Source organism: Triticum dicoccoides, chromosome 4B, assembly GCF_002162155.2.
Source record: "Triticum dicoccoides isolate Atlit2015 ecotype Zavitan chromosome 4B, WEW_v2.0, whole genome shotgun sequence".
Lineage (NCBI taxonomy): Eukaryota > Viridiplantae > Streptophyta > Magnoliopsida > Poales > Poaceae > Triticum > Triticum dicoccoides.
In genome coordinates this window covers 118,592,605-118,618,816 of record NC_041387.1, presented here as the reverse complement: position 1 = coordinate 118,618,816, position 26,212 = coordinate 118,592,605, and the positions used below count along the sequence as shown (strand labels likewise).

The following is a 26,212-nucleotide window of genomic DNA, read 5'->3' as shown; positions in this document are numbered from 1 at the left end:
GTCCTCAGCCAGGTCCGCCCAGACCACCCTACCCGGGGGTCCAGGGGACGGCGGGGAGGGGATAGGCGGGGAGAGGGGAGCGTCGGGGCCGCCGGCAGCCAGGACCGGGCGGGCGGGCGGTCCCGGAGCGAGCTCGACGAGCGCGTCGCCCCGGAGGGCGGAGTAGTCGCTAGAGCGATCGCCAGAGCCTCCCATCTCCAGCCACACCCGTGCCTTGGTCAAGCCCTTGGTCAAGCCCATCTCCCATGCCAACCAATGCTGAAAATATCCGATGATACGGTGACGAATATCGAATTTTGGAATGGCAGACATGCAAAACATAGTTCATTTTGTTATACCTGTGCGGAGCTCCGGGTTTTGAGGATCAAGTTTTCATATATATCGACGAGTTTGTTAGAGTAGCCAAACACCATTTTATTCTATTTTGACCATTTTTCTTCTTCTGATAGTACAGAGAATAAGTAGATTCTACTCCCTCTGTAAACTAATATAAGAGCGTTTAGATCACTACTTTAGTAATCTAAATGCTCTTATATTAGTTTATGAAGGGAGTACATGTGTTCCACCTATCCAAACAAGGGTCCCAAGACATCATCACGCTCTGCTCGTGGCCGGATCCGCCGGACACACAAGGATGTCAGGGCCCAACATCCCTGTCCGCTGCTGTAGCAAGTGCGCAATCAATCAAGTCTATTTTCTGTGAGTTCCATTATGTGCAGTGCAGTTGCTTGCAATCTGGTTGCTCGACATGATGATTAACGAAGATAAAAAGGGACGTTTCTTGCAGGAGCCTCCGACTGAAGATGTCACGTTTCTTAACCTGTCAACCAACACAAGCAGTGACCAATTAGCCAAGTCCTATATGACCTTCGTCGCCCGTATTTATTGCGGCTGCCATGCATGCTGAACCAAGGCCACGTGCAACTAACGGTGACTGCGCGTGAGCGATCAGGCATCTGTTCAAATGGTTCAGTTCCATCATTTTACCTTTCAATCATGTCCGGGCTTGGTTCAAAAATGTCGACAGTCAAAGTTAGATAAATTTAGGACCAGAATATCCGGCCAACGTTAGAATTTTAGGCATGACAAATTGATCGTTTTTTATGATAAATTATGTTTGCCGAGGATGACAAGTTTAGTCAGTGAGCATAATAAATTTGTCTCGGTCAACTTTTTGCTAGAAATTTCCCTACTTGCAAACTAAATTTGCCACTCTCATGCCAATATAAATTGCCATAAAAAAATTCAATTTGGCTTGCCTACAAGTCTGACATCAGATTATTAGCATTCGCAAAAAAAAAAAGACATCAGATTATTAGCGTTCCCGTGATTTTTTTTAATGAAAATGTCACATGGGAGGAAAAAAAGTGAGTAGAGACCAGGCTAAAAAGGACCCATTCCATTCAAAGAAGAATTAACCACGCAGCATCCTGGATCGAGCCTACACCTGAACGTATGCAACCAATTATTGCCTACATATGAAAAAGGAACAAAGGTTATAAAAAAGTCAGATTGGATTCGTTAGCAAAGGCCTATCCTGATATTAGTGATCGATGATCGCTCATCACTCGCCCTCAAAGTGTTTTCTCTCAAGGGAGAAAATAAACCGGGCGGCAAGTGAGAAGGCACTATCATTTGTCCGGCATTGTTGCAGCCATCTCCATGCGGAGAGACGAAACCAAAAGGGAGTCTACCCGCGCTTTTCCCCAGTGGGCAGTGGAACATGTCAAACCGACCTGCTGCTGTTGTTAAGTAGATGGTGGTAGGTAGTTTTCCCTGGATGACACATCCTACAGGAAGCAAACAAGCCGGAGAGGAAGCAACCCACAATGCCCACATGCACCAGCACCGCCAGTGCTCCGCGCAATCCCGTCTCGGCGACATGATAAGCAACTCGTCTCCCATTTTGTTTCACACTTAGCCATTATCTTCTCCAGGAGGGGGCAGACACTCTAGGCCAGTGGCAAAGCTGGTGGGAATAGTTGGCAGAGCTCCGGTGAAATGAAATACTAGGATGAAGTAGGCGGCTAAGCTGGAGGGACTAGCGTGGCTGACAGAGCAAATTGCTCACCTGCTTGGCTGGCTGGCTGCTCTACCATGTCCATTTTCCGTCCGTCTCCTACTCTGCTCCACCGCTCCTACTCCTCCGCACGCGCGCGATGCAGCCGCCTCAGCTCTTCCTCGCCTTGCTCGTGGTGCCGCTGCTGCTGCGGCCGGGCGCGGCGTCCACGCTCTCCACGTTCGCCATGGCCAAGGCCAAGGAGACGACCATAGTGTGCGGGCTGCTGCCGTCCGCGGCGTCGCCGGCGCTGCTTGACCTCAACTGCACGGCGGCCGGCGGCGACCACCAGCGCCAGGAGACGTACCCCTCCACGCACCCCTTCTCCGCGCTGGCCGGCGGCGAGGACTTCCTCTGCGCCGTCGGCCCGTCCTCCGCGCGCGCCGACGCCGTCGACATGCGCTGGTGGGACCTGTCCAAGAACGCGAGCAGGTCCAAGAGGGTCTACCTCGGCCCGCCGCTCCGGGCGCTCGCCTCCAGCGGCTACCGCGTCTGCGGGGTGCTCTCCAGCGGCGAGCTCCATTGCTGGCGCTGGCGCGGGCTGGCCATCCCGACCGGGCTCCGGTTCGTCGCCGTTGCCGTGGGTAAGGGGTTCGTGTGCGGCATCGTCGCGGGCCCGCCCACGGCCACGCCTATCCGGTGCTTTGGGAACAAGACGGAGGATATCGAGGCCGTCACCGCCGCGCCGCAGGGCGGGAGCTACGACGTGGTCGTCGCGTGCGGCCAGCACGCGTGCGCGCTCTCCACGGGCGGGGGCCTCTCGTGCTGGGGTAGCGGCGCGCCGGCGCTCGACGGTGAGAACGCCACCGCTGGATACGCCGCGCTCGCGCTGGGCGAGACCGGCGTCTGCGGGCTGCGGACCAACGGTACCATCCGATGCTTCGGCGACGGCGTCGCTGCGCCGCCGGCGCCCCTCGCCGGCTTGCAGTACATCGACGTCCAGGCTCAGGGCGGCGCGTTCTGCGGCGTCCTCATGGCGAACTACTCCCTGGTGTGCTGGGGAGGCCACGAGTTCAACGCCACCAACCGCCTCGTCTTCGACCGCGTCCTGCCGGGCCCGTGCGTGCCCATGTCCTCGTGCCAATGCGGCGTCCTGCCGGGCTCGGCCAACCTCTGCGCCGGCGGCCGTTGCATCTGCGTGGACTGCGCTTTCGAGCTCAACGTCGCTGTCCCCAAGGCAGCGAACCCTGGAAAGGCCGGCGGCGGCAAGAGGAGAAAGATCATTATTTGGGCTGCCGTCGCGGCGGCTGCTTTGCTTGTGCTGGTGGTGGCATTGCAGTTCGCGCTGCTCCTATGGTGCCGCCGGCGGCGCCGCCGCAACAACAGCCCGGATGAGCTTGCCGCGATGCAGTCCCTGATGCCGCCACGGCTTGGGTCCAGCAGGAGCAAGGGGCCCGGCAGCGTGGTGGAGCATTTCACACTGGACACTCTACGCGCGGCGACGGAGGGGTTCGACGACAGCCGGCGGATCGGGTCAGGGAGCTTCGGGTCGGTGTACCGCGGCACGCTCCCGGACGGGCGGGAGGTGGCGATAAAACGTGCCGAGGATCACGCCAAGTCGTCGAGCTCGGCGGCGCGGCCGGCGCGCCGGCGCGACCGCGAGACAGCCTTCAACTCGGAGCTGATTGCTCTGGCGCGCGCCAACCACAAGAACATCGTGTGCTTGCTGGGGTGCTGCGCCGAGTCCGGCGAGCGCGTGCTGGTGTACGAGTTCATGATGAACGGCACCCTCCACGACCAGCTCCACGACCGCAGCCCCATGGCGGCGCCGGTGCTGTCGTGGCGCGGGCGGCTCACCATCGCGCTGGGCGCCGCGCGCGGCATCGAGTACATGCACGTCTACGCCGTGCCGCCCATCATCCACCGCGACATCAAGTCCGCCAACATCCTCATGGACGACTCGTGGACGGCCAAGATCGCCGACTTCGGGCTGTCCTCGGTCCTGGACCCCGCCGGCGACTGCGAGGACAACCCGCAGCAGCAGGAGCAGCAGCAGCAGCGGACGATCTACACCGGCGGCACGGTGGGGTACATGGACCCAGAGTACTACAGGCTGCAGCACCTGACGGACAAGAGCGACGTGTACAGCTTCGGCGTGGTGCTGCTGGAGCTCATGTCCGGCTGCCGCGTCGTGCAGCGGTACGCCGAGAGCGTGACCCCCAAGAACGTGGTGGACTTCACCGTGCCGCACATCCTCGCCGACGACGTCGCGCGCGTGCTCGACCCGCGCCTCCCCGCTCCGACGCCGCACGAGGCCGAGGCGCTGGCCTACGTCGGCTACCTCGCCGCCGACTGCGTGGGCCCCGTCGGCTGCGAGCGCCCGTCCATGACCGAGGTGGTGGACGCCCTGGAGCGCGCGCTCGCGGCCTGCTCGACGGCGCCGGTCTCCCGCTCCGGGACCGCCCGCCGCGTGCTGTCCCGCTCCGGCACGGACCAGTTTGACCTCACTGACACCGACTAGCGAGGCCGGCCGCCATTGACCGCCACGCACGCACGCACGCACCCAACGCTGCTGATGCGATGTCTGGATCCGCATTGCGTCAGCAGCCACTCGAGCCGAGGGGCCCAGGAAGCGACGCGAGTCGCCATTGGAACACACACAGTCGAGACGGAAAGCAATGCGAGAGGATGGAATCAGAAATGCGGAGAAGAAGCCAAAGCTGCGAGGATTCCTCCTCGAATTGACGGCCAATTTCGTGGCGAGCAGCTGATCTTGGCGATCGTGCTCCGGCCTAGTCAAATCAAGGAGCAGCGACCACTCGTTAACAACTCCACAGCGACGTCCCACCGGTTTCCGCTCGTCGTGCGTGCGTGCGTGCAGGTGAACCGGGGCAAAATGAGATGAGAAGACACGGCACCATGGAAAAAGGGAGGCATACATTTGCATTCTTTCTTACTTTTTCTTTGTTTATTTTCCTTGCGGCGTGCACGCCTCCATTTGTTCTTTACTCTTTTGTTGTTTCATTGGGCGTGGGAATTCTTTATTGATGTGTAATTGTGTATAGATTTTTCTTTCCGGGGGATAATTGTGTATAGGCTATACAAGATCAAAAGATTATTACAAAGCGTGGAATTTTTTTCTTTTTGTTCATGGTTCTCCTTTACTTTCGTCATGTAATTGCCCGTCCGTTGCAATGAGATGTAAATATTTCCTAAAATGCAATATTTGAAGTTTTAGACACGGCAAAACGAGAGTTGGGAACATGTCTGGTGCCGTGTCGGCACACGATATACAAACATAATGCGAAACAATTGAGTACATCCTTGAAAGGTCTAGCCGCTGATTTTTATATGGTCAAAAGGGAGGAAGGAAAGAAGAGGAAATCCCTTTTTCTTTTTCTTGGTAGTGCTCACCTTCGCATGCTGCTCACTTTCCAGTGATTCTCCCTTTCATAGATCACTTTGCCTGCCTACTCCAGATGCAAGGGGAGTAGTTAAACTCCTAGTCAGCTCACTGCTAATGGGAGAGCAACGGGTCGACCTTGTGTTTGCTGGTTGACATAATGACATGGTATTGATTTTGCATTTTTGCTGCTTCTTTTCGGAACATCCGTGCTAAACCTGGGCAAACGTCGGGCCGGGCCGGGTTTTGGGCCGGGCTTGTAAAAGCCCGACCTTCATTTCTCAAGCCCAAGCCCGGCCCGAAGCCCGAAATACTCCATATTTTCAAGCCCGAGCCCGGCCCGAAGTCAAGCCCGAAGCCCGAAAGCCCGCCCCGAATGCTATTTTCTAGTACGTGCACGTGCAAGCCCGGCCCGAAGCCCGAAAGCCCGGCCCGAAATACGGGAAAATTGAAGCCCGAGCCCGGCCCGAACTATCTTTCGGGCTGCAAAACAAAGCCCGAGCCCGGCCCGAATGTCAAGCCCGGCCCGGCCCGGCCCAGGTTTTTCAGGCCGGGCTCGGGCCGGGTCGTCGGGCCGGGCTGCCCATGCCCGGGTTTAATCCGTGCCATCAAGGTGCAAGAGCAAAGCAATGGTTTTGTCAGAAACTGCGGATTCGTTCGTGCCTATGCACAACCACAATGAATGTTAGTACAATCACACGTGATACACCAAACAATTCATCTTTTTTTCCAACCGGGCTCACACCTCTTTCCATTAATTTTGCAATCAACGGAAATACATTGTACCAGTAGTTATCCAAGCCACCTATCCAAAATAAGACTGAAAGGGGAAGAGCGAGCTGGAGCATCGCCAGAAAACCCACCGCAAGATGACCCTAAAACGGATCAACCGCCATGGGGCAAAAACCTGACGACACTTACTAGCCTCTATCCTAACCAACAATGACAATAAAGCGAACCCTGGGAGGCTACCTAGCCTACACAGGGCAGAAAGCAGAAATTCTCCAAATCATAGGACACTCCAGGACGGGCATCAAACCCCAGTGGACTGCAAAGCGAACAAGTTAGCCGATCTGTATCCCATCTTCATCTTTCAACATCATCACACCTCGCGATTGGTTCCTGTCCGCCAGAGCTGCTGCCACATACGCTAGTCTCTTCACGCCCGCCTGAAACTTCGATCTATCTTCTCCTTTTAGCAGCCCTGCCCAATACAACATAAAAGAACAAGCACTGAAAACAGCCTCCAAAGGAGAGCGAGCATTATACTTGTCAAAGGTACCTTTATTTCGGAGACACCAAATCCCCCAGCACAAAGCAGCAATAATCATCATGTAAAACTTTTTTCCTCCAGGGAAAAATTTATACAACCACGCCCAACTTTGCCATAGCGATCGTGGGCAACAGGATGCTCCAGCCGTGAGGCCCAAGGTCCCCCAGATAGTTCTAGCAAGAGAACATGTAAAGAACAAATGGTTTGCAGTTTCTACACTGGTGCAGAAAGAACAAATAGGGTTCCCAGGCCAATTCCTCTTCCGTAAGTTATCCCGAGTCAACACAACATTTTGGAAAAGCTGCCACAAAAATATTTTGATTTTCAACGGAATGCTGGCTTTCCAGAGCCACTTATAGTTAGGGCCAGCTATATCTCTCTCCAACCACTCATACACAGATTTAGTGGTAAGCTTTTTGTTCTTGCACAGTTTCCAAAATACAGTGTCAGGGGTAGTGTTTAACGCATATTTTCTAGCCTCAGACACAACCCATTCCCATTGATCATAAATTTCCCCAAACAACCTGCGCCTGAAGCCCAGCTTATAGTTTTTTGCCACAAAATCCGCAACGGTCCCATCCTGATCCTAACATACACTGAACAGGATAGGGAATTTTTCGCAAAGGGCGCAGCATCTAACCATGGATCATGCCAAACCCTAGCCAAGTTACCACTATTAATCTTGACAGCTCTCCCCTCCATATATGTCTCACCAAACAATTCATCTAACCACCTAATCCCAATTGGACCCAGCCCCACGTCTCTCCACTCCTCAAGCCGCCCACAGAACGTGTCAGGACCCCGACTCAATGCCACATCGATTTAGCATGTAACACCTCATATCACTTTGCGGCCTCACGCACGGTATCCCCACGGGTGTCGCATTACCTTTGCCCGGGACCGTTTGCGCCTTTTGGCACACGTATATGACAGTGTCGCTAGCATCCATATGATAAGGAGCCCGGGCTGACATGGCTAGTCGTAAACCCAAAGTGGCACAGACTTACAGGGACAGGCATCCATGACCCAGCATCGAACGTGTCGGTCATCAGCGAGTGAATCCAGGCTGTAGCACTGGGCTAGCAGGACTCCGGTGAACCGGGCTGTAGCGGGCTAACAGGACTCCGGTATTCATCGCGTGACATTTCCCCGAAGGGACAGACACAGGAACGAAGAAGGACACATGCCGGCCAGCCTAAGTGCTCCAGAGCAGTAGCAAGCTACCATGGCTCAGCGGTAACACTAGGAGACATTTCCCGGTAAGAGAGGCTACCAAGGATAAACAACTAGGTTGTCAGATCCCACACATACCAAGCATTTCAATAACATACACACAATATGCTCGATATGTGCAAATACAACATGGCATCACAACATGACTCTACAACTCAAGTATTTTAATCAATAGGCTCCGAGGAGCGAGATATTACAAACATGGGTCTCACGACCCAACAATCAGAGCATACAAGTCAAAGCACAAGCGGAAGCTATCATGTCTGGGTACAGACATCTATAAATGAAAAAGGCCGAGAAGCCTGACTATCTATCAGATCCTGCCGAGGGCACAAGATCGTAGCTGAGGTAACAAGCTAAACGTCGAAGTCCACGTGGAACTACTAGTGAGACTGAAGTCTCTCTGCAAAAACGTAAAGTAGGCAAACGTGAGTACAAATGTACCCAGCAAGACTTACATCAGAACTATCTACATATGCATCATTATCAACAAAGGGGATGGTGGGGTTTAACTGCAGCAAGCCAGCTTTGACTCGGTGGCTATCCTAAACTACGACTGCAAGCGACTCTTTTGAGGTGGCGCACACGAGTCCACATATTCACCATATCAATACACCACTATGGATCCGCTCCCGTCTCCCTACGAGAACGCCATCCATAGCACTCACGCTTATCTTGCGCATTTTAAAGTATCCACTTTCACTTGTCTATGAACTGATATAAGCAACCCAGAAGTCCTTTTCCGCGGACACGGCTATTCGAATAGATGATGTTAACCCTGCAGGGGTGTACTTCTTCATACATGTTTCCACCACTTAGCGTCTGCACACGACATGTGCTCGGCAGACTTCAAGCGAAAGCCGACATGGGTGTAGACCACGACCTACCTAAACACTCAAGTCTCTAGTCCAGGTTTATCGCCTATTCGGGTTCCATCCATGAGGAGATCCGGCCGGAGTTTCGCTCACAGCCCCAAATGATGTGAACAGGGTTCCCGAGATACCAAACGGGCATCCGGTACACCGTGCCATGTACCTACCGCATCACAGCCCACCCCTACGGTCAGCGCTGTCCACGGCCTCCAGTAAGCTACAAACACCAGAAACTACTTGCAACTCCTGGACAGAGGACTAGGGTGAATAAGAAGTCGAGCGGGGTCATATTTCAGGGCCCAATGTATGGTAGTAGCTGAATCATGGATCACAAACACAGAACTCAGTTCCTGAGGACGGCTGCAATGAGACAACCCACCATGTACTCCTACATGGCCTCTCACTGCTACCTTTACCAAATCGTGTTCACACACTTAGCTCACACACAGTAGGACATGTTCACACGCCTCTGATTCATCCCCGATGAATCAGACCTGACTCAACTCTAAGCAGTAGCAGGCATGACAAACAAGCATGAATGAGTAGGCACAACAGGGCTCAAACAATTCCTACTCATACTAGTGGGTTTCATCTATTTACTGTGGAATGACAGGTCATGCAAAGGATAAAGGGGTTCAGCTACCGCAGCAAGTAACAGATGAATCGTTGTTGTCCTAATGCAGTAAAAGAGAGCAGGAGCGAGAGAGTAGGATTGTATCGGAATGAACAAGGGGGTTTTGCTTGCCTGGCACTTCTGAAGATAACATTGAGTCTTCATCAGTGTCAACGATCACATCATCGGTATCATGTCTATCGAGAGGGGACAAATACCGGCAACACAGAAGGGAACGCAATCAATGCAATGCACAATATGATGCATGATCATGACATGGCAAAATGAATGTGTTTTGAGCTAATGCAACTAGCAACAGATTAAATGAAGTTGGTTTGAATACAAGATTCAAATTTAAACTCCATATGTGATTATTCAAATGCCATTTAATTGATTTGTGCTAAACAGCAGCTATAAGTTGTTCTAACATGCATGAAAATGGTACAGATGGATTCCTTGAATTTTTCTGATAATTTTTCATATATAAATTATTTAATTTGGAGTTACGGTTAATTTTCTATGAATTATTGAAGTTTATACAATTTTCTGGAATTTCCTGATTATTAATAAATCCAGTAATTGAATTAATGCGCCAGCCTGACGTCATAGTGACGTCAGCAGGTCAACGGGCTGGTCCGGGTCAAACCTGACGTGTGGGACCCACACGTCAGTGACAGGGGGTTAACAGGGGTTTATTTAGTTTAATTAAAAGGTTAGGGGGGGTCGGGCCCACTGGTCAGCGTCAGGGGGGGTTTATTTTAGTTTAATTAAGGATTAAGACACTAGGGCCCACATGTCAGTGTCAGCAGGGGGTAATTAAATTAAAATAAACTAACTAATTAACAGGGGGGCTGGCCCCACCTGTCATCGACCCAGGGGGGGTCAAACCCCTGGTCAGCAGGGCCTAACCCGCCGGCGGCTCGTCGCCGGTGGCAACAGGCGCGGCGGAGGGCGCGGGCTCGCTCCTCCGGCGTCCAAATGGACGGAGGAGAGCGGCTACGGGGAGCTGGAGCTCACCCGCGCCCATTTCAGCAAGCAGCAGCAGCTAGGGCGGCCGGAGACGATGGCCTCGAGCTCGGCAGCGGTGGCCGGAGCTCGGGCGTGCTCGGTTTCGGCGTTACACGGCACGGCGGGCACGGCCGATGGGCTCTACGGGATGCTGGGGTCACCAGGAACACCCGGAGGCAACGAACGCAGGCGGAGAAGCTCGGGAGCACGGAGCTCACCGGCCATGGCGGACGGCGGCTTCGGTGCTCGTGGGGCGGCGGCTATAGGGCGCAATCGAAGGGGGAAAGAGGGAGGGGAGGCGTAGGAGCTCACAGCGGTGCCGTAGGGATGGTTAGCCGGCTCGGGGGCGCGCCGGAGTGGCCGAATCGACGGAGAAGATCCTCGGCGGCCGGCGAGGGGAAAACGTCGGGGGTGGCGTTCCGGGGCTCTTCTGGTCGCGTGACACGGCGAGGAGGTCGAGGGAGGACCGGCGGAGCTTCCTGGGGCGTCGGTGAGGCTAGGGGTGGCCGGTGGCCATGGGTACGGCGACGATGGCGGCGAGCTCCGCTCGGTGCTGTGCGCGAGAGGGAAACAGAGGAGGGAATGGGGTCCAGGGGGAGAGAGGGGAGGTGCAGGGGGCGAGGGCGTCTCCGTGGCGTGAGGGGGAGGCTCGGGAACGCCTCGGTGGAAGCAGGAGGTGGCCGAGGCGGCATCGGCGCTCGCCACCGAGCTGCTTCGGTGCGAGGGGAGGAAGAAGACAAGGGGGAGGAGGTGGGCTGGGCCGGCCAGGTGGGGGGGGGGAGCTGGGCCGGCTACAGGTAAGTGGCCCAGGTACTTCCTTCTCTCTCTCTCTTTTATTTCTATTTCAGTTCTGTTTTCTTTTTTTTAATTCTTTTGCCACTGTTTTGAATTAAAATAATAATTCAAACAATGCCAAAGCTCCTCTGAATATTTTATATTGCTAGATGGACTTTTCCAAAATCTTATAAAATATTTCAGGGGGTATTTGAAATTATATTCTAATTATATGAATATAATTCAAATTCAAATAGCTAATGAATTAAATCCAAAGTCCCAAAAATAAATCCTTAAAAATGTTCAATATTTTGGTTGGGACCAGAACCCTTACCAAAATTATCAAACATTTAAGAAGAGCCTTTTGGAGCAATGAATGAGATTTCTAGGGTTTTTGCCCCTCTTTTATTTAGGGTTTTGAGGCTTCCAATATTCCTCAATTCAAGTTTCAAAAATATAGACATGATGCACACATGAAGCTAGCCTAGAGCAATGCCAGAAACTAGGGATGTGACAGAACGCCTCCCCATCCGTATGCATAAGAGCACCCAAGCTCGGCATTCCTGGAGCACCGATGGCAGTACTTGCTCAACCACTGAAGTGGCGTACCTATTGTGAGCATAATAGCATCTACAACCGGACTTGACAGGCAATCCGACCACTCAAACGTCTGCGGACGCGACCTCAAAAAACGCATTCCACATTCGGATACCTCAAATTAGAAAGTTCAAATCCATATTATTACATGCAACGTGAAACCTAATCTACGCAGAACTCGTCCGGTTCCGCTCACCGCTCGCCCAGCTCCGCCTTGGCCATGTCTGGCGGCCGGCTGCGCTCCTCAGAGTGTTGGTCCGGTTGCCGGCAAGGTAGGGTAGGGCATGGGACACGAGCTGGCTCACGGGACACAAGTCCCGCCGTCTCTCATGCCCTACTCTTCCTCGTCGGAGACCGGAACCCAAACGGTGCCGGTGGACGTCAGATCGATGATGGATCCGTCCGGGGACAAGCCGCCAACATCCACCATGATGCCGTTGTGGTGCCCGGACTGATGCACCATACGGGGCACCGGAGAATGCAACTCCGCCTCGCCGATGTTCGCCGCCGCCTCCCGCGCCTGATGCCTTGCACGACTTGCATGCCGTGACATGGCCTCGTAGGACGATGGTGCGTCCCCAATATCGGCGCGCCACCGAAGGGATGCGCGTCAGCCAGCGAGTTCGGACGCCAGACGGACCACACGGCCTCCGACGAGGCAGCTACGGCCGGCCTAGCGCCGAATCCATGCCCCATTTGGGCGGACGCAATGGATTCCCGACGGATGCGTTCCGAGCACAGCCATCCACGAGCCTCCTCCCAGGCGCGGCAGAGCGCAAGCTGGACGACCATCTCCTCCTCGAGGCTGCATGGGATGAGCTCGGGGTCGACGGATGCTGGAGACAACCGGAAGTAGCCGGAGACGAGCTTGGGTGGCAGAGGGGAGTGAAGGGGACGGGAGTGAAGTGGCTAGGGTTTGGTCCGGCAAGCGGATGGGGAGGATTTTATGTGGGGTCGGGTGGGCCAGCATGGGCCAGGTCCGACGTGGCGGGCGTGCCCGGGCGCACCCAGGCGCCCTCATATCCGTCCCATATTTGGGCTGAATATGGGGGGTGTCGTGGGAACGGATCTGACAGTAGAGAAAGGGGGTATGTAGGAGAGGGCCGAGTCCTAGCTACGACAAGGTTGTACACTTAGTTTTACGAGTTCAGACCCCTCGCGGAGAAGGTAACAACCCTACGTCCCGGTGCCTCAGAGGCTTGTAGATTGGAGTATGAAGTTAACGGGGGTGCGAACCCTTGTGCCAGAGGGGAGGGTGGCTTATGTAGAGTGCGCCGGCCCCTGGCAGCCCTCGGTTACTCAAGGGTTCAATGAGGGAGTAAAGTCATGAACGTTTTTGGTAACGCCCATATTTAATGATCTTTATGGTGGCGGAGTGAATGACCGACTGTTGCTATCTACAGGCGACCTTAGGCCTTCTGTCTTCTGAGTGGATTCTTGTCTTTCGGGTGAGATAACGATGGTCGAGTGGAATTGAGGTATCCGAGTGGAATCGTCTGTCGAGTGGATTGCACTTCAAGAGGATTTCAGTCAGTATCTTATGTTTGACTTTGTAGGTCTTAGCCTCTTATATGATGTACTTGGGAAGGGCATATAGGTCAGGCCTAGGACCCTACCCTAGGTACATGTCACCGTCATTAGCCCCCGAATGGATCGAGGTCCGAGTGAAGAAGGGTTAAAACTGTCTTTGGCCCGACTGAATGTCCCAGAGACACTTTCTCAGGAGCACCTGACAGCAAGCTTGATATTTAATCCTTCGTTAGTTGCCTTGATCGATTCTGAGTTCTGGAATTTCTAAGCGAAATACGTAGCACGGTTCTGAGCAGATTGGATATGGGTATCTTTGGTGCGATCGACTGATTTGCCATGTCCGGATTTCGCGAGATTTGAATTTTGGAGAAGCGCACGGGTCGGGGCACAACGCAGTAAGCGGGGCAAGTGAGAGGGACTCCTCGATCCTCGTGCCACCTTTTTTGCCACATATCGAGCGGGCGCCAGTTGCGGGATGCGCTGAGATTGCGCGGGCCCACAAGTCAACCACTCGGTCGTGAAGCCATATAAGGTGACACTGCCGATGCGTTGAACAGTGCCTGCCATTTTCCCCCTTCTCCTCTGCTTCTCCGCCTAGCTCTCTCCAATGCAACGCTGCCTCGCTCGAATCCGCCGACCACCACAGCAATGGCGAAGGACAAGACCAGGGCTCTGGAGCGCGCGAAGAAGACAACGACCAAGGGAAAGAAGATGGCGAAGGGGTCGACCTCGCGGTCCGCCCTGCCGCTAGGTTGGATCCAAGGGGACGGGATCCCCTCCTCCGTCTCGGGGGAGGATCTGGAGAATCTCGTCACCGATGGCATGCTTGTAGAGGGATCTTGGAGGCTGCCGGAGGGGGAGTCGGAGGCCGCGCCTCATGATGGCGAACGAGTCCTCCTCGCGATGCACATTGAAAGAGGTTTCTCACTGCCCCAACGTCCATTCTTCTGAGGTTTCTTGAATTTCTTCGGTTCTTAGATCCACCACTTTCCTCCCAACACTATCTCATATCTTGCCGCATTCGTTTCAATGTGTGAGAATTTCCTGGGATGTACACACTAGGGATTGCTCAAGCACATTTTCACTTGCCGATCTCAATCGGTGAAGAAAGCTAATCCGACTGACGAGAGGATGCGCGTGATCCACATGTGTGGGGGGTTAGGAATCCAGATGAGGGGTAGGCGCTCCTTTCCTCCTATGACCTTTCCTAAATCTGTTAGAGGGTGGCAGTCGACCTAGTTCTATTGCAAGGATGTCCCAACTCCGGATCAGTCGACTGGTCTTCCTCCTTTCTCTCTGGAGAGACTCCACGCCCCTCACTCATTGACTGTAGAAGAACACGAGAATGGCGAGGTGGCCATCCTAGTCAAAGCATTCGTGGCACTAATCCAGAGCGGAGTTACAGGCATGGATTTGATGGAGGTGTTTCTCAGTCGACGCATCCAGCCCTTGCAATCTCACGACCACCCCATGTGGATGTACTCGGGCCCAGAAGACACCGCTCTAACCCACCCGGAGGAGGTCGGAGAGGAGATGATGGCGCAGTGGCTTCGAAGCATCACCGGGAACAAGGACAGCTCACGCGGAGCAAAACGGATCTTGCCATTCGATGCTGAACATCCTCCAGGAGAGGTCTGGCCTGACTTTGTCGAGTGTTTTTCCTTTTATCTTTCAATGTGCAGCTGTACTGGAGCCCGATTGATCTGTGTGATCTGTGTAAGGTGTTCACAAAGATGTACTCGCCCATGTCAAACAGAGAACCGCACCTCAGAGGAGCAGAGAGCAAGGGCAGTGACGATATGAAGTATGCAGACGACAACGACGATGACAGTGATGACTCTGACGATGATGAGGAGGCCGAGTCACCACCACGCACTAAGTGACGCACCAAGCAATCACAAGACTCCGTAGTAGACCAAGGCAAGGCAGCGGTGTAGAGTGCAAGGACTCTAAAGCGCACTCGGACGTCGACTCCTGACCCGTCGGAGAAAGCTACCAAGCAAGCCAAGGTCAATCCTCCTAAGCCTCAGAAGGCTCTGCCCATGATCAAAGTCGTTGTGCCTATTGCTTCGGTGTAAGTATCTCTTCTTATTTTCCTCTTTGCTGTTGCAGACCTTCTTTCTTGTTTGACCGAGTGTGATTCTGGGTGTCCAGGGCTGCTACTTCTGGGACGTCCCTTATGGACATTGATAACGAGACCGCAGACGCGGAGACTGTAGACGTGGCCACTTCTCAAGCAGGTAATATCACTTCACACCTTGTCGGTTGAAACCTTACTGTTGATTGAAATCTACTATCGATTGAAATCTTACTGTCGAGTGATTACAGTGCCAACAGATGTTATCCAACTTCAAGACGACGACAAAGAGGAGCCTCCAAGGAATGAAGGAGGAAAAGGCAGTGCCTCAACCACCTCATGGAACCTAGCCCGAAGGGTGTCTTCTAGTCAGACGTCTCATCCGCCGCCCAAACCTGTTGTTCAAGAAATTGGCAGTTCGTCTCGAGTTGGTGTCTCCTTTGCTGACCGCTTGTCGACTGTCCAGCCTTCGATGTTGACTGGACAGACTCAAACGCTGATCCCTCCAGCTGTACCACCAACTCCTGCATCGAGTGGATTTGGTCTTCATCATGTCCTGGAGGACCAGACAGGAGCTGCCATGGAAGCTATGATCCATGCAGGTTTGATGATGGAGCGGCTGAAAGAGGTGTACGATTCTAGCAAGGCTGCTTATGATGCCAGTTCTCCCCTTCAGGCTAACGTTCGAGTAAGTGCGATTGTAAGTTGATTTCTGATTGGATTTTCTTTGTCTTGAATCAGTACACCCACTGGGTGTTTTCATTCGCTGCGTAGCTCTTCTTCTACTCGAGTCGGTCAGGCTGTGTCGAGTGGGGTGTTTGGTCCAGTGGGGGCACACTGAGTGCGCCACTGGGTGTAGTCCCCAAGACCCTCATCGAATGTTTGATTCGGCAGGGGTCTTAGAATATGTTTGTTTGCAGCTCTTCACTCGGTCCGGCCAGGCCGCGCCGAGTGGGTATCTGATCCAGTGGGGGCACGCTGAGTACACCCACTGGGTGTAGTCCCGGAGACCGCAGTCGACTGCGGGCAGTCGGCGGGGCTTTGAGAACAAGGGATATTTTGGCTCTTCCACTCGGTTCGGTCGGGCCATACCAAGTGAGCAATTATTCTAGTGAGGGCATGCTGAGTGCACCCACTGGGTGTAGTCCCCGAGACATAGTCGTCTGTGAGCAGTCGGCAGGGGTCTGAGAACACATTTGTTTTATAAGAACACTTTGGACTTGATCTTCTCCACTTGAAGTGGAGGGTCCTTGCTTTTGTCAACGGAATTCTCTTTTTCTTGACTTCAGAAATCTAGTGAACTTGTAACTCAATATGCTTCCCTGGAGAAGGAAAAGATCCAACTCCAGCTCGAGCTGGAACTTGCCAAGAAGAACCTGAAGGATGCACAGGCTAAAGTGAAGACCATGGGAGGTAATACTTTGCTGACTGAAAGCTTTGCAATTTCTTCCTTTCTGTCCTATGAACCGAGTGATTTCGCTCGAATAGATGTGCATAGTGAAAACCGTCAACTCCAAGCACGACTGAAGAATATTATTTCTTTAGACACTATGAAGCAGGCACTGGAGAGGAAGGATACTGAACTTGCAGGAGGCAAAAGGTGGGATGGGAGAAGACTGAAGTGGCTGAGAGAAAGCTCGCTTCAGTCGACAAACTTGAAAAGGATAATGCGGCTCTAAAGACTGCCGTTGAGGAGGTGAAGAAGGAGGCCGCTCAGCTGAAGGAGGAGAAGGTCGTCTTGACGGACAAGGTGGACCAGCTCACTCGAAAGAGGGACAAGCTGGAGGCTTACTTGGGGGGCCTTGCAAAGAAAATGTACATCATGCTCGAAGGTATCCTTCCTCGTTCGAGTGAATCCAAAAAACTTCCATACAATATTGCTCCTGACTCGTATTTTCCCTCCTTGTGCAGAGTTCTGTTAGAATTTTGAGCAGGAGACCGACCGAAACGAACCAGGCCTGGACCCCACGAAGTCACTCATCAAGGATGAAGCTTCCATGAACGTACCCCGACTCAAAGCTCGGCTCGACAGTGTCTTGGGGTATATTGCTCGACTGAAGGTGGCATTGTCAAGGATAGACCAAGAACTGTGGCCAGAGGACAAACTTTAGAATGATCTCAAGTCTCTGATGACTCGAGTCAATGATGTCCCGAGTCAAGTGCAGGCGTGGAAGAAATCAGCTGCTCGCTGTGGAGCCGACGTGGCCCTCTCACTCGTCAGAGTCCATTGCAAGGATGCCAAAGAAGAGAAGCTGAAGGCTCTCCAAGTGGCGAATACGAAGAAACTCCAATTCGAATCCTTTATGGAGACTTTCATTGAAGCTGCAACTCGCATAGCTGACGACATCGACTAGGACACTTTCGTCGAGCCAGTGAGCCCTCCTCCTGCCGAGTGAATGAAAACTTGTAATGGTTTGAATTTATTTGCCACGGGATGCCGAGTGATCCTGTAATAGTTAAACTACTTCGGGCTTGACGTCCGAATACTTTTGCTTGCGGTTCCGAACTTGAAGGTTTTATCCGAACTTGGTAGATTTATCCGAATATTGCTTTTCTGCTTACAGAGTGCTTAATGTGAATACTTAGGCGAAACTGGTTCGCGGCTAAGCCTCCTTGTGGGAGGATTGTTCTCCACTCGCAGTAGTTTTTTTAACTTAGGCGAAACTGGTTCGCGGCTAAGCCTCCTAGTGGGAGGATTGCTCTCCACTTGGAGTAGGTTTTTTAGCTTAGGCGAAACTGGTTCGTCGCTAAGCCTACGAGTGGGAGGATTGCTCTTCACTCGGAGTAGGTTTTTAACTTAGGAAAAACTGGTTCGCGGCTAAGCCCCCGAGTGAGAGGATTGCTCTGACTCGGAGTAGATTTTTAACTTAGGCGAAATTAGTTCGCGGCTAAGCCCCCGAGTGGGAGGATTGCTCTCACTCGGAGTAGTTTTTTTAACTTAGGCGAAACTGGTTCGCAGCTTGCTACGTCTTGAGCTTGCGTTGGTTTTCCTTGAAGAGGAAAGGGTGATGCAGCAGAGTAGCGTAAGTATTTCCCTCAGTTTTTGAGAACCAAGGTATCAATCCAGTAGGAGGCTCCTCAACAAGTCCCACGAACCTACACAAACAAACAAAGAACTCGGAACCAACGCAATAAAGGGGTTGTCAATCCCTTCATGGCCACTTGCGAAAGTGAGATCTGATAGAGATAGTATGATAAGATAAATATATTTTTGGTATTTTATAATATAGATGCAAAAAGTAAAGATGCAAATAAAAGTAGATTGGAAGCAATATGATAAGAGATAGACCCGGGGGCCATAGGTTTCACTAGAGGCTTCTCTCGAGATAGCATAAGTATTACGGTGGGTGAACAAATTACTGTCGAGCAATTGATAGAAAAGCGAATAATTATGAGATTATCTAGGCATGATCATGTATATAGGCATCACGTCCGCAACAAGTAGACCGACTCCTACCTGCATCTACTACTATTACTCCACACATCGACTGACTCCTGCCTGCATCTAGAGTATTAAGTTCACAAAGAACAGAGTAACACATTAAGCAAGATGACATGATGTAGAGGGATAAACTCAAGCAATATGATATAAACCCCATCTTTTTATCCTCGATGGCAACAATACAATATGTGCCTTGCAACCCTTTCTGTCACTGGGTAAGGACACTACAAGATTGAACCCAAAGCTAAGCACTTCTCCCATGGCAAGAAAGATCAATCTAGTAGGCCAAACCAAACTGATAATTCGAAGAGACTTGCAAAAATAACTCAATCATACATAAAAGAATTTAGAGAAGATTCAAATATTATTCATAGATAAACTTGATCATAAACCCACAATTCATCGGATCTCGACAAACACACCGCAAAAAGAGATTACATCAAATAGATCTCCACAAGAGAGGGGGAGAACATTGTATTGAGATCCAAAAAGAGAGAAGAAGCCATCTAGCTAATAACTATGGACCCGTAGGTCTCTGGTAAACTACTCACAACTCATCGGAAGGGCTATGGTGTTGATGTAGAAGCCCTCCGTGGTCGATTCCCCATCCGGCAGAGTGCCGGCAAAGGCTCCAAGATGAGATCTCGCGGATACAGAAGGTTACGGCGGTGGAAATTCTGTTTCGGGTGCTCCTTGGATGTTTTCGGGGTACTTAGGCTTATATAGGAGGAAGAAGTACGTCGGTGGACGCCCGAGGGGCCCATGAGACAGGGGGCGCGCCTTTGGGGGGGCGCCCTCCTATCTCGTGGAGGCCCCGGCTGCTTCTTGACTTGCACTCCAAGTCCTCTGGATCACGTTCGTTCCAAAAACCACGCTCCCGAAAGTTTCATTCCGTTTGGACTCCGTTTGATATTCCTTTTCTTCGAAATACTGAAATAGGCAAAAAAACAGCAATACGGGCTGGGCCTCCGGTTAGTAGGTTAGTCCCAAAAATGATATAAATGTGTTAAATAAAGCCCATAAACATCCAAAATGGGTAATATAATAGCATGGAACAATAAAAAATTATAGAAACATTGGAGACGTATCAAGCATCCCCAAGCTTAATTCCTGCTCGTCCTCGAGTAGGTAAATGATAAAAAGAGAATTTTTGATGTGGAATGCTACCTAGCATAATTCTCAATGTAATTTTCTTTATTGTGGCATGAATGTTCAGATCCAAATGATTCAAAATAAAAGTTCATATTGATAAAAGAAATAGTAACACTTGAAGCATACTAATCAAATCAATCATGTCTTCTCAAAATAACATGGCAAAAGAAAGTTCATCCCTACAAAATCATATAGTTAGGCTATGCTTCATTTTCGTCACACAAAGATGTTCCCAACTTCTATACCCCTGATGACAAGCCAAGCAATTGTTTCATACTTAAATAATCTCAAATTGTTTCAACCTTCACGCAATACATGAGCGTGAGACATGGATATAGCACTATGGGTGGAATAGAATATGATGATGGGGATTGTGTGGAGAAGACAAAAAAGGAGAAAGTCTCACATTGACGAGGATAATCAACGGGCTATGGAAATGCCCATCAATTGATGTCAACATGAGGAGTAGGGATTGCCATGCAATGGATGCACTAGAGCTATAAATAAATGCTCAACAAAAGAAAACTAGTGGGTGTGCATCCAACTTGCTTGCTCACGAAGACCTAGGGTATTTGAGGAAGCCCATCGTAAGAATATACAAGCCAAGTTCTATAATGAAAAATTCCCACTAGTATGAAAAAGACAACTTATGAGACTCTCTACATGAAAAACATGGTGCTACTTTGAAGCATAATATACGAGACTCCTACATAAAGAACAAAGTGCTACTTTGAAGCACAAGTGTGGAAAAAGAGATAGTAGCATTGCCCCTTTATTTATTTTCTTTTTTTTCTTTTCCTTTTTTTCCTTTTTTTGGGCCTTTCTTTTTTTCTTTTGGCCTTTATTTTTTTTCTTTTTTTTCTTTGGGCAATGCTCTAAAAATGATGATCATCACACTTCTATTGATTACAACATATGAATTACAACTCAAAACTAGAACAAGATATGACTATATGAATGCCTCCGGCGGTGTACCGGGATGGTGCAATGAATCAAGAGTGACATGTATGAAAAATAATGCATGGTGGCCTTGCCACAAATACGATGTCAACTACATGATCATGCAATGGCAATATGACAAAAGTAATGTATGTCATGATGATGATAAACGGAACGGTGGAAAGTTGCATGGCAATATATCTCGGAATGGCTATGGAAATGCCATAATAGGTAGGTATGGTGGCTGTTTTGAGGAAGATATAAGGAGGTTTATGTGTGATAGAGCGTATCGTATCACGGGGTTTGGATGCACTAGCGAAGTTTGCACCAACTCTCAAGGTGAGAAAGGGCAATGCACGGTACCGAAGAGGCTAGCAATGGTGGAAAGGTAAAAGTGCGTATAATCCATGGACTCAACATTAGTCAAAAGAACTCATATACTTATTGCAAAAATTTAGAAGTCATCAAAAATCAAGCACTACGCGCATGCTCCTAGGGGGATAGATTGGTAGGAAAAGACCATCGCTCGTCCCCGACCACCACTCATAAGGATGCACAAGCCAGGTACACTTCATGTTTCAAATTTGTTACACAACTTTAACCATACGTGCATGCTACGGGACTTGCTAACTTCAACACAAGCATTCTTTAAATTCATAATCACCCAACTAGCATGACTTTAATATCACTACCTCCCTATCTCAAAACAATTATCAAGTATCAAATTGATCATAGCATCCAATTCACTTCCTATGATAGTTTTTATTATACCCAACTTGGATGCCTACCATTCTAGGACCAATTTATAACCATAGAAAATACCATGCTGTTCTAAAAGACTCTCAAAAAGATATAAGTGAAGCATGAGAGACTAGAAATTTATACAAAATAATTCACCACCGTGCTCTAAAAGGTATAACTGAAGCACTAGAGCAAAAACTATCAAGCTCAAAAAGATATAAGTGAAGCACAAAGAGTATTCTAGCAAATTCTAATAAAATAGGCTTCTCCCAAAAGGTGTGTACAGCAAGGATGATTGTGGTAAACTAAAAAGCAAAGACTAATATAATACACGACGCTCCAAGCAAAACACATATCATGTGGCGAATAAAAATATCGCTCCAAGTAAAGTTACCAATGAAGACGAAAGAGGGGATGCCTTCCCGGGCCATCCCCAAGCTTAGGCTTTTGGCTATCCTTGAATATCTTGGGGTGCCTTGGGCATCCCCAAGCTTAGGCTCTTGCCACTCCTTATTCCATAGTCCATAAAAGCTTTACCCAAAACTTGAAAACTTCACAACACAAAACTCAACAGGAAATCTTATAAGCTCCGTTAGTGAAAGAAAACAAAACCACCACATAAGGTACTGTAATGAACTCATTCTTTATTTATATTGGTGTTAAACCTACTGTATTCCAACTTATCTATGGTTTATAAACTATTTTACTAGCCATAGATGCATTAAAATAAGCAAATAACACACGAAAAACAGAATCTGTCAAAAACAGAACAGTCTGTAGCAATCTGTAACTAACGCAACCTTATGGAACTCTAAAAATCCTACCAAAATAGGACGTACTGGACATTTGTTTATTGATCAGAAGCAAAAAGAATCGATGCAAAAGCACGTTTCTGTGAGTTATTAAATTTTTTCTCGTGAGCGCAAAGTTTCTGTTTTTCAGCAGAATCAAATCAACTATCATCATAGTTTATCCTATAGGTTCTACTTGGCACAAACACTAATTAAAAGCTAAAAACACATCTAAACAGAAAGTAGAAGAAAAAACTTATTACTAAACAGGAACAAAAACAAAAAACACAAAGAAAATTGGGTTGCCTCCCAACTAGCGCTATCGTTTAACGCTCCTAGCTAGGCATAAAAGCGAAGATAGATCTAAGTAGTGCCATCTTTGGCACTTGATTCATAAGTAGCCCGCATGATAGATTCATAAGGTAATATGACTTTATTTCTTGGAAAGTGCTCCATGCCTTTCTTTAATGGAAATTGGAATCTAATATTCCTGTCCTTCATATCAATAATCGCGCCAATCGTTCTAAGGAAAGGTCTACCAAGAATAATGGGGCAAGAAAGATTACAATCTATATCAAGAACGATAAAATCCACGGGCACCAAATTTCTATTTGCAACAATAAGAACATCATTGATTCTTCCCATTGGCTTTTTAATGGTGGAATCCGCAAGATGCAAATTTAAAGAGCAATCATCAAGATCATGGAAACCTAAAATATCACATAAAGTTTTCGGAATCGTGGAAACACTAGCACCCAAATCACACAAAGCAAAACACTCATGATCTTTAATTCTAATATTTATAGTAGGTTCCAACTCATCATTAAGTTTTCTAGGTATAGAAACTTCCAAATTAAGTTTTTCATCATAAGATTGCATCAAGGCATCAACGATATGTTTGGTAAAAGCTTTATTTTGACTATAAGCATGAGGAGAATTAACAACGGATTGCAACAAGGAAATACAACCTTCTAAAGAACAATTATCATAATCGAATTCCTTGAAATCCGAGATAGTGGGTTCGATACTATTTAAAGTCATGACCTCTCCAATCCCACTTTTACCAAATTTAGCATCAAGATCTAAAAACTCCGAATTCTTGGGACGCCTTCTAGGTAAAGTTGACTCATCATCAATCCCATAATTATCAAGATTCATATTGCAAAACATAGATCTAATAGGAGACGCATCAATAACTTTAAGATCTTCATCATTATTTTCATGTAACTCTTCTGGTTTGGCAGCCATCTTATTGACTAAGGTAGCTTGCTTATCAGAAATCTTGGCTATAGCATTTTCAAGCCGGGTAATTTGAGAGTTCACACCATAAAATTCCTTATTCATATCATCAAGCTCCTTATTCATAAAACTCAAAACCCCTTTTTGTTCTTTAAGCTCTTTTCTGAAAAAAATTATTGTGCTCAAATTGCAAATTCATAAAGCTTCTAATATTTGATTCAATCTCCTCCGTCCTTCTAAGAAGGAGGTTAGTACCCTTAGGCAGAGCCATAAGGTCAAACAAGCACACAAGCAAAAAGAAAAAGGCAAGCGAAAAGAGAGAGAGAGAAGATTGGGAAAGAGAGGGCAAATAAAATGGCAAGGGTGAAGTGGGGGAGAGGAAAACAAGAGGCAAATGGCAAATAATGTAAATGCGAGGGAGATGAGTTTGTGATGGGTACTTGGTATGTCTTGACTTGAGCGAAGACCTCCCCGGCAACGGAGCCAGAAATCCTTCTTGCTACTTCTTGAGCTTGCGTTGGTTTTCCTTGAAGAGGAAAGGGTGATGCAACAGAGTAGCGTAAGTATTTCCCTCGGTTTTTGAGAACCAAGGTATCAATCCAGTAGGAGGCTCCTCAACAAGTCCCACGAACCTACACAAACAAACAAAGAACTCGCAACCAACGCAATAAAGGGGTTGTCAATCCCTTCACGGCCACTTGCGAAATTGAGATCTGATAGAGATAGTAAGATAAGATAAATATATTTTTGGTAATTTATAATATAGATGCAAAAAATAAAGATGCAAATGTCATGCCTAATATGCGATACTATCCTAAAGAGACTCGAAGGTCCCACCAAGGATAGAACCGCATATTGAAACGCTTTTGCAAGGTGGATATCATTACATCAACATTACATAATAGACGGGGATACATACATAAGCCATACAATGCCACATGAATACAACATCATCTTACATAAGATCACCATCCGACTACGGATGAAACACAAACAGAAACTCAAATGACATCCACCCTGCTAGCCCAGGCTGCCGACCTGGAACCTATCCCTGATCGAAGAAGAAGCAGAAGAAGAACTCCAAACAAGCACACATCACTCTCGCGTCAAGATCATCGCATGACCTGTACCTGCAACTGTTGTTGTAGTAATTTATGAGCCACGAGGACTCAGCAATCCCATTACCATGGGTGTCAAGACTAGCAAAGCTTAATGGGAAAGGAAGGGGTAAAGTGGTGAGGTTGCAGCAGCGACTAAGCATGATATGGTGGCTAACATACGCAAATGAGAGTGAGAAGAGAGCAAACGGAATGGTCGTAAAGCTAGCAACGATCAAGAGGTGATCCTGAACTCCTACTTACGTCAAGCATAACCCAAAAGACCGTCTTCACTTCCTGGACTCCGCCGAAAAGAGACCATCACGGCTACACACACGGTTGATGCGTTTTAGTTCGGATATGGTGTCAAGTTATCTACAACCGGACATTAACAAATTCCCATCTACCGCATAACCGCGATCACGTCTTTCGAAAGATTATACCCTGCAGGGGTGTCCCAACTTAGCCCATGATAAGCTCTCGCGATCAACGAAGGATATACCTTCTCCCAGGAAGACCCGATCAGACTCGGAATCCCGGTTTACAAGACATTTCGACAATGGTAAAACAAGACCAGCAAAGCTGCCCGATGCACCGACAATCCTGATAGGAGCTGCACATATCTCGTTCTCAGGGCAACACCGGATGAGACATCCTACGAGTAAAACCAGACCTCGAGTTTCCCCGAGGGGGCCCTGCAGTCTACTCGGTTCGGACCAACACTTAGACAAGCATTGGCCCGGGGAGGGGGCTGAAATAAAGATGACCCTCGGGTTAATTACTCCCAAGGGAAATGTAGGTGGTGGTGAGGCAAATGGTAAAACCAATGTTTGGCTGCGGGCGGCGGTGCGGACGCGTCCGGTCCGATCCGGACGTGTCCGGCGGCGGAGAGGGAGCGAGGCTAGGGTTAGGGGGGATTCATTCGCGAATTTGGACGGGGAGGGCATATTTATAGTTTCTGGGAGCTAGGAGAGTCCAAATGAGGAGCGGTTTTCGCCCACACGATCATGATCGAACGACCGAGATCATGGAGGGGGTTAGGATGGGTTTTGGGCCACTTTGGAGGGGTGTTGGGCTGCAAAGAGAAGGGGGCTTTGCGGGCTACGCGGTTAACCGTTGGAGTATCAAACGGACTCCAAATGGCACGAAACTTGACTGACGGTCTACCGGTGGTATACCAAGTCCGCTTGGCAAACCTCTGTCCATTCCGAGAATGTTTAACACCCGCTCACAACAGGAGACAAAAGGGGAACGCCGAAGGACATAGGAGTGTCGGATTGCAAAACCGACAACGGGGCAAATGCTCGGATGCATGAGACGAACACGTATGCAATGCAATGCACATGATGACATAATAAAATGCAACACGCAAGCACATGACATGGCAACAACGACGAATAACTATCAGACACCTGGCACATCGAATCCGGGG

General features: G+C 49.5%; 1 protein-coding gene across 1 annotated transcript; it reads left to right on the top strand.

Moving 5' to 3' along the window:
• The first annotated feature begins 1,512 nt into the window (after nt 1-1,512).
• LOC119295380 (serine/threonine-protein kinase-like protein CCR4) lies at nt 1,513-5,148 on the top strand. Its single transcript, XM_037573793.1, has one exon. The coding sequence runs from the start codon at nt 2,160-2,162 to the stop codon at nt 4,518-4,520; it is 2,361 nt and encodes a 786-aa protein (XP_037429690.1). The 5' UTR covers nt 1,513-2,159; the 3' UTR covers nt 4,521-5,148.
• Nucleotides 5,149-26,212: the final 21,064 nt, after the last annotated feature.

Excerpts from the sequence above, each read along its gene's own strand:
- LOC119295380 (XM_037573793.1), top strand. The coding sequence starts at position 2,160 with ATGCAGCCGCCTCAGCTCTTCCTCGCCTTGCTCGTGGTGCCGCTGCTG.